This window comes from Seriola aureovittata, chromosome 3, assembly GCF_021018895.1.
Source record: "Seriola aureovittata isolate HTS-2021-v1 ecotype China chromosome 3, ASM2101889v1, whole genome shotgun sequence".
Classification (NCBI taxonomy): Eukaryota; Metazoa; Chordata; class Actinopteri; order Carangiformes; family Carangidae; genus Seriola; species Seriola aureovittata.
In genome coordinates, this window is record NC_079366.1 from 7900682 (window position 1) to 7909832 (window position 9151).

General features: G+C 41.3%; 1 protein-coding gene across 3 annotated transcripts; it reads right to left on the reverse strand.

Moving 5' to 3' along the window:
• Window positions 1-22: 22 nt before the first annotated feature.
• Window positions 23-9084, reverse strand: LOC130165997 (uncharacterized). 3 transcript variants are annotated; one of them, XM_056371239.1, is made up of 7 exons: window positions 8920-9084; window positions 7658-7791; window positions 6500-7539; window positions 5908-5985; window positions 4411-4897; window positions 1269-3179; window positions 23-913 (listed from the first exon to the last, which is right to left on the reverse strand). In XM_056371239.1, exons 2-7 carry the CDS (start codon window positions 7758-7760, stop codon window positions 540-542), a joined length of 3993 nt encoding a protein of 1330 aa, XP_056227214.1. In that variant the 5' UTR covers window positions 7761-7791; window positions 8920-9084; the 3' UTR covers window positions 23-539. The 3 variants fall into 3 exon arrangements, with proteins under 3 accessions (XP_056227214.1, XP_056227212.1, XP_056227213.1); XM_056371237.1 differs by having other exon boundaries at window positions 23-916; window positions 8920-9083; XM_056371238.1 differs by lacking the exon at window positions 8920-9084 and adding an exon at window positions 8792-8863 and having other exon boundaries at window positions 23-916.
• Between the last annotated feature and the right edge of the window lie 67 nt (window positions 9085-9151).

The window sequence follows — 9151 nt, forward strand, 5'->3', positions numbered from 1 at the left end:
TGGGTGTCAGGAAAAAAAACACTTGCAGGAAAAGACTGTTTTTTTAATAAACCATAATTGTGTTATTTACATAAAAAACGATGCGTTTTACAAATACAGGCTCAAAATAAGGTTTCTTTTCTACAGTAGTTACTTACAGAGAGACAAATGCCACTCGTGTTTTTTTACCTTAATCAGTTTGACAATTCAAATTTTCACTCAGAATGTAAAATGAATAAAATTATTAACAAACAGTAAATGTAAACAACATGAATACTTTTTTTCAGACAATGCTTAAGCATATTAATGAAAATCAAACAACCATTTCAACCTTGTGTATTGAACTGAATGAAAGCTGTAAACCTGCTGTTCTTAAATGTACAAAGCTTATAATTACCAGGCAGACTGATGATGACAAGCTACAGAAAAAGAAGCGTGTACAAATCTATTATACATAGCTTCACATCTCGGTGAACATAAATAAAACCAGAACAGAGAGAACAATAGTCTTGACACGCCAAAGTGCTGAACTAGTCACACAACAAAAGTTTGCACAAAAGTTACTCTGCCTCATCTCCAGTCACGTCAATCTCATTCACATCTTCCTCCTCTTCTTCATCTGGAGTTATCTCCATGTTGTTGTGTTCATCCTCACATTCTCTGGTCTGAGGCACTTTGACTGGGGAATAAAGCAGAACATCCACCTCCACTTCCTCCTCCTCTTCTCCTCCTTCTTCTTTTTCTTCTTCTTCTCCTCCGCAGCCTGAGGTCCTGCTGATCCCACCAGCATCTGGTGGAGGTGTTTTGGGCTGCAAGTTGTCATCTGACAGCAGTTTGATTTCCTGAGGCAGGTGAGTGTCACTGTGAGACAAGCCTTCATCATTATTGACAGTCTGCTGTGTTGTATTTGACTCTCCTGTATCACAGGTTGTCCCTGCTAAAAAAAAAACACACACACACAAAAGGAAAGTCCAGAGTGATTGAGACACAGTTACTTTCCACATCTGCCTTACCAACACTAAGTACAGTGCACTTATTCAAGGACTGTTCTGTTGTCAGACAGCAGAACAAGATTGAAATAGTGACTGAAATGCAGATTATTATGTTATGCTATCTTGTTTTTATAACAGTGACGTCGTCTGAAAAAAATCACGAAATGCCACCGACAGTCAGTCACTCAGTCGTGGACTTTGGTAATCGTAGGGCTGGCCCCACTGATGCAGTCCAGCCAAAAAAAGGCTTCAAAATCTACCAATAATCAGCCATGACTATCAGAACAGACACCTTACCTTCATCAGGATTCTTCAATGGCTGCTCCCTCTCAGCTGCTAACTTGGCCACCTCTTCTTCCAACACATCAAAGGAAAACAAAGAAATGCCACTGAACGAACTGGTCTCCTTAGAAGCAGAGTCATCTGTCTCGTCTTGCTGTGATTTGTTATTCTCGTCTGTTAATTCGTTTGAAATGTGATTGTGATTTTCATCAACTGTGACCTGAGATCCGTCACTCCTGCCCCTGTCTTGAGGTTGAATAATGCCTTTGTCCATCTTTATCTCCTCAGTTGATTCTTTACATGTGTCGTCTCTGCAAACCATTCCTTTCACATCTCTTACAGTTTCATTTGTTTCCTGGCTTTTTATTGACTTCCTCATTTTTGAATGTTGCCTTTTAATAAGGTTTTGAAACTCCTTCAGAGTGACCATCTGTGGCCGTTTAGTTGTCCCAGGTTTTCTTATGTCTGAGATGATCTCAGCGTCTGCATCAGCATTGCCGGTGTTCTCAGTGCTTGCGGCCTTCTTCAGTGGAATTACCTCCACTTCTGTACTTCTGTTTATCCTCCTTTTTTTGCACCTTTGCTCTGTTTTGTCCTCCTTTTCCAATTCTTTCTTTGGTAAATTTTTGTCCATATTCTGCTGACTTTCTTCATAGTTGTTATTTTTATCAACAACAGCAGCAGGAGGATTGTTGTTCGGAGCGGTAAGCTCTTCAAGCTGTATTTTTGCCGGTCTTCCACGTTTCTGGCTTCTGACTCCTTCTTTATTCGCTGTCTTATCTCTGTGCGCCACGGGTTTTGCAAATAAAGAAGCTTCTTGGCTTGTGTTACCTGACTCCTGAGCTTTTTTCAAGAAAGCCCTGGTTCTGATCCGAGTTAGGGCAGTATTCACCCCACACCCTCTGGTTTTCTCTCTCAGACTTTCCCTGATGGATGATGGTTGATTTGGTTTCCTTACAAATTTGGACTGAATGTTCAGAGAGCTGGTGGCCATTTCTCTTTCCTTCGCCAGCACATTATTGCTTGACAAACTGACTTGACAAACACTCAAGTTGATTTGAGTCTCTGTTCCATCACTGACTTTCACATCTTTGTATGACAAGAGAGAAGCAGCAGCATGTTGTGGATGACTGGTGCGCCTTGTCCTCCTCCTTTTAGGTGCTATTGCACCTGTAGTGTCACCATCCTTCATCTTCGTACAGTCATATTTCAGTTCCGTAGCGTTTTGTTGACCAGCAGACACCCTTTCTCTCTCTTCCACCTCTTTTGCAGAAGAAGATTCAGGATTCATCTCCAGATTTCCCTGACATTGCTTTGACCAACAGCTGCAGTTTGTATCCTGTGGTAAATATGCACTTTTATTTTCTCTGCGAATGATGGCGCTGAGAGGAAATTGTAGTGAATCAGGATTTTCTCTGAGCCAAGGTCGCCCATATAGAGATGGCTGTTGCTGAATTTTAACACCAAGGTTCAATGGGTTGTTGAGGGCAGGCTGTTGTTCTGTTGAAGAGGTACACAGCTCTAATGGAGACAGACATCGAGGAAGCCGCAAATCGTCCATGCAAGGTAAACAGAGAGAATGCATTGACTGTGTCTCATTATTCAGGGGTAAAAGCTCAAGGATGTGCTGACTGTCTTCTGAAGACGCTTCCTGGAACGCTGGGTAATGTAGTTTCTGCCCAGCGGAGAAGAAAGCTGAGGGTCTAACTGATCTTGTCATAGCTGGCTCAGGATGTAGACAGTCTTGACTTTTGGACAGTGGCATGCTCTGATGGCTCATTCCTTCTCTCTGCCACATGGATCTGACAGATGAGTGATTCTGCAGAGAGCTCTCCTGCTGTTGCTGGATTAGCACTGAATCTGGTAGTACAGATGAAAGGCTTGAGCAGCTGGACTGGTTCTGAGCTGTGAAACAACAGTGGATACCTGTACAACAGGTGAGAAGACTGCCATCAATCCATGTTGAATTAACAAAGCTGAGGTGGTGTTAGCGGGGGGGGGGTAGAGGGAAAATGACAGTGTGGGTATTTAGATTGTGGACTGAGACTGAAATCAGCTTCAACCAAGTCTGTTGTTGTGATAAAATGAGAAGTGCTCATGGGGTGGAGGACTCAGAAGCATAAACCGAAAGATAGAACATAACATAGAACTTTATGTTGTTGTTATCTTGGTTATTTCTGTTTGCTTTAGTGCCTTACACTTTAGCACACTGTGTACTGAACAATTCAAGATTCTGAGTTAATTTAACAGCATTGCTCTGTTCTTAATCTAGAGAGGTCAAAACAAGTGACACTGAAATTATTAGTCACTTGACAGAAAATCAAATAGCAACTACAGTATTTTGATAATTGTTGTTAATTCTGATTCTCAGTTGTGAGGAATTGTGTGTTGGGGCAAAACTAGAAAGTTGATGGTATTAGCTTTGGCTTTTAAATGGCTCAGGTAAAAATCATATTTGTTTGGAGAGCTGTAGCAGGCTCGCACACCTTACTCTGATATACAATGTTTTGCATGAGTTGTTTTTTTTGACTTGTTTGGAAAAGCACAAAGTTAGCGTGAGCCATGTGGTCACAAAGGCCAAATGTATGGGGAAAATGCCAGTTTGGAAATCTGAACATAAGGAGGGATGATTTTGTATCAGCCCATATTAACTTTTCACAGTTGTACTGATGGAATCAAAATAAAACACAAACAAATGACAATAAAACAAACCAGTAATATTTGGTATTTTCTTAATGTCCAAAATTATCCAGAGTAACGTATCTTGACAAGCTACAGATAACATGAAAACATCGACCTCCATGATTCAACACCCAAATCAAATTGGACAGTTTCAGAGAATAAAAAGTCTGTAAATATTGTAGTTTTGCTTGTATATATAGAAACAGTGAAAATGTGCCTGATATTTTTTTTTAGTCATCCAAATTAATCAATCTCTCTCTGTTTTTTTTCATCAGCAGGAACTCTCTAGCATGCAAGTCAGATTCTGCAAAAAGGCAATAACAGAGACAAAAACCTGCATCTTGTTATGAGATAATAACTAATACTAAATTTGAATTGATGGAAAATAAAATCAATACCTTTATATTATGATTCAGCAAACTTTTTCTGTTAAGTAAGAAAAACTTATCTCAAGCAAACTAATGCATCTACATACCTGTATCTGTTGATGACTTGTAACTTTGTGTCTCCAAATCCTGGTAAAACACACACCCTGCTGCACTGACGCCAGCGTGCATCTGACTGTGCCCTGCATCATTCTGTGGAGCTGGGATCTGGGGAACAGTCAGTACTCCGTCATGGCTCGGTTGAAGGTAATGAGACTTCTTGCTGTCCCTCTCCAGGTTGGGCAGGATGTTGAGGCCCATCATGATGTCCTCCAGCAGCTTCTCGATCTGCTCATCGGACTCCTCTGCGGAGCCCTGAGGCTGGAGGAGTGGAGCTGCTTCGATGCCGTTGTTTTGGTTCGGGGTGAAGCAGTCACTAGAGGGTGGCTGGGAGTCAGAGGAGGTGTTAGGGTGGGGTTGGGATCTGGGGGGGTTGGTGAGAGCAGGTTGAAGAATATGGCAGTCTGGTTGGACAGTGGAGGGAGGAGGCGGGACGTTTGAAATGTCTGTGCCTGGCCTTTTGTGGTTGGAGCCATCCTACAGAAAGATGAACAAGGTGTTTTGTTAATTTCAGTATGAATTTAAAATTCCATTCACAAAAATAAAAAGAAATCACTCTTGATAGATAGATAGATAGATAGATAGATAGATAGATAGATAGATAGATAGATAGATAGATAGATAGATAGATAGATAGATAGATAGATAGATGCCATAATAAATAACACATACACTGTTTCTGTATTTTTACACCTCAGTTATAAATTTACTTATTTGTGTGTTTCTACAATTATCAATTTATTTATTTATTTCTACAATTACTTACATTTACTTGATGATGAATATTGAACAATATTTTCTAAGATTTAAAAGGACTCATCCTAAGGAGGCACAAAGGCAGTCTGGACCAGAGGTATTGGCAAAACAGAATAGCTAAGAAAAAACAAACAAAGCACAAGAAAACACAAGAATACACAAAGCTGAACAGTTTGAGCAGTGTGATTAACTATCCAATCTATCTGTTTTGAATTTGTCCAGATTGTGGCAGCTGAAGCAGCAAGAGAGGGTCAGGAAGGAAAAGCTGTAGCCTATGTAGAGAGAGATGTAGAAGAGGAGGAAGAGGACGAGGAGGAGGAGGAGGAGGAGGAGGAGGAGGAGGAGGACAGCAGCCAACATGCTGCCCCAAGGTCAGCTTCCACCTATAATAGAATCTTATTCTGAGGGAAACACTGCAATACTGTACTTGTAAATAGCATGGAAGCTAACATGGTCCAGCTTTGTGACTGCAAAGGTGATTTAGTTATATACTTATTTCAAAGTTAGAAGGCCTTTGTATTTTGGCCCTTGTATACACAATGCATGTATGATACGTGGGCTGCTGTCTATTTAACCAATGTGTGTCTTCCTGTTGCTGTGTCCTTTCTAAGTAAATACTGTTAAAAATCAGCAACTCTTATTATTCTGTCCCTGCACTGCCTTGCACCGCCAAGAGTGAAGTGGGTGACAAGGGTGTCTTTATGTATAAATTCACTGTCACACTAACCTACCTGTTTCAACGCATCATCTGTGTCTTGCATGCTCACCACCTCCCACATTTCTCCTTTAGTCCTCCTCCTCAGCTTCACCTGCACAGAGGGAAGAAAATACGGTGGTGATGATGAGAACACAAAGAGGAGGCTTCCTACACACTTGTTACGGAAGTCTGAGGACACACACACAGACACATCATAGCTGAGTCATTATAATTTGTCATGAAACTAAATTTTCTTTTTTTTTTTGCTTTTCTTTGTTCATCAAATGTAGAACTGACAAGCCATTTTTAGTGTCGTGACTGCGCTTGAGGGGGAATGGAGATATGATTCAAATTTTGTCTATGACACCCTGAAAAATGTGTTTGTCAGAAAATAAATGATACACTACGACAGGAAGTCACAACCAAACAATATGATCTCTAATCACACAGCCTAGAAAACTAGTGTACTGTAATTTTGCAATTTGGCCTGACACACATTTTATCACAATCAGAAAAACTTTAGTTTAACAAGATCAATTGGTAATCTCACCCAATATAGCTCCAGGGTTTATGTACACACTTTACAATGAAAAAGAATTAATTCCAAATGTACCACTTCCTCTTACCTTGATAGAAATCTGTGTGGACTCCATTACCTGCTGCAGCTGTTTCATCATAGCCAAGCTCTTCAACCCTACACTGGCCTGTACACACCTCTTCTCTGTTGACTTTCCTCTTTCCTCTCCTGGCATCTCATCTCCGGTAGCCTGGCTCGGCTGCTCTCTATCTTCTCTGTTGTCAACGATCTTGCCATTTCTTTTCCTATTCTCCAGTTCTGTGCTTTCCTCAGCCAAGCCCTGTATGCTGTCCCCAGACTCAGAAGACTGCTTGTAGTTGTTGTCTTCCTGACGCCTTGGGGACTCGGCGTCATCATTAAGAGAAACAGGGAAGGTCAACATTTCACTGCACAAAACTGGAGTTGACGTAGGATTTATTAAACTGCAGAAGGATCGGTTTAATATAGAGTCGCCATCGCTTGATGCTCCACTGGGCATGCTGGGAATGACTGGGCAAGAAGTGGAGCAAAACTGTTTTTCAAGTGTGACAGAAAAATCCAAGCTTTGAGCTACAGAGGGCGTAGACTCTGGGGTTGGAGGTGTAGCTTGGCTAGACAGAGTAATAGAGCTGTACACTGACTTTTCACCAGCTTTGACAGTCTGTGTTCCTGTAGATATACAACTTCTCTTTTCAACTGGAGAATCTGTGTCTGTCTTTCCAGCCATCTCAGTCTGAACTTGTGCGTCCCTCATCTTCCTGCTTTTATCCCTCCCTCTGCTTTCCTCTGCATGAAAGTCATTCTCCCTGCAACTCCAGGGACTCTGCCTCTCTCCTTCCTTCATCCCCCCGTCTTTCTGTCCCTCTACAAGGTTTATAATCCCAAACTGGCGGGCTGCAGCTAGCACGTCATTCTGCTCTGTGCTTCCTTTTACCTCCACCTCCCCAGAATATAGCAGACCGACCAGCTTCAGCAGGGTCTGGGCCTTAACAGCTTGAAGCTGGAGCTGATGCTTCTGGCCGGACGGAGGAGATGGGGAGGCTGACAGCTTCTGAGACAGGTAGGGGCTGAGAGCTGCGAGGATACAGCTGTGGGTTGGCACTGAGATACCTTAACAAAAGGAGTAGATGAGAAACAACATTTATTTTTGATTTCTTTTCCATCAAGTATGCTACACCAGCTTTCTATTATATCTTTCTGTAATACTATATTATACAATACACCTCACCCTCAGTTTGTAACAGGGTATCACAGAATTGGGCGCTGTTTTGTTGTCTCTGCAGCTCACCAAGAAGCTGCATCTCAAAACCTGGCCACCAGTACCTCCGCATGTCCACATGGGCACATGGAGTGAGGGCAGACCTGGATGAAAGAATATGGTAAAAGTTTGTTAAAGACACATACAGAAGGATACACAGTATTGTTGGCACCAGTGGTACATCCACTCAAAATCTACCTGTCTATAACTTTTCTTCCTTATTTGGTTTTACTAGTTAATATTGATTTGGTTTTACTATTTACTTTTTATCAACCATCTGATTCTACTTTATTGTGCAAATTGTAAATGACTTTTACTTGTTATGTCAGTTATAGTAATAAATAAATTACCTTACTGCAGCACTCTCATCACATTATCTAATGAGGCTGTTTCCACTTTAACGTCAGTATGAAAAATTAAGTTTGTCTTTACAGAAAAACACTTAACAAACTGTTTCATTCAAACTTAAGACAAGAGAGCGTGCAATGCAAAAATCAACGGCAAAGCATGGACGACTCGGCACAGCTCGCATCAGCCTTTAATTTGGAGCAGGTAGCAGGTGGCAGGTGGCAGGTGGCAGCACGTGTGAGAGCACCACTGCGCTCCGGCAGAGTTAATGTTTGTGAACTCCGTCGTTAATTTCTGACATACTTGGGCATTTTTTTGTGCAATGCAAGTTCAATGTCACGGCTGAATGTATTAAAGAACATTTTTCAACAATCGTCACCAACCAAACTTTGTCAACCACTGTCTAAAATGCTTCAAATACAAGTTGAGTGCTGACAGCTCGATAATTGTTATGCCGCCATCTTGCTCGAACCCTCTGCCAGACAATTGACTTTTGACGGTAAAGTTTAACATTTAACTCTTATTACTCTGTTTTCTGTTAGCATTAGCCGACCTCTTTTAACCATAGGATACAATTTGACTAAATATTTCCTCAATTATGCTAAGGTTTAAATTGTTGCTAAAATTTAGATCATATGTCAAACGTGGCTAACAGTAGCTAGCTACATTTTTCGCAAAGAAATGGGGGAAAATCCTATTCGACATATTAAATATGCATTGTCCATCTCGTTCATAAGCAACAGTTTGGTAAAGTACCTCGTTAGAAGGTTGTTTTAATTAACCTCATTTGAACGATCAAACAGTGCAACTCGAAGTAAGGATGTTAGCTAACTCAGTGAAGTTCACACACGCAGCTGAAGTTGTAGCTTGGAAATTACACCTACCGGTATATCTCTCTTGTGCGAGTACAGATGTTTCAGGCAATCAAACTTTAATCCAAACAATGACCGTTGCCGTAAACCTGTAAATTAAAGTCACAGAACCATTACATGTTCAGCATGGCTCCCCCTACTGTTGGCGCATCTTGAAAAACGCAGTCGCTCAGACAGCAACACCCACCGGCCGCTGTCAGAGGGAGACTGACACTATTTCCATCATGAATTACTCATCACAGAT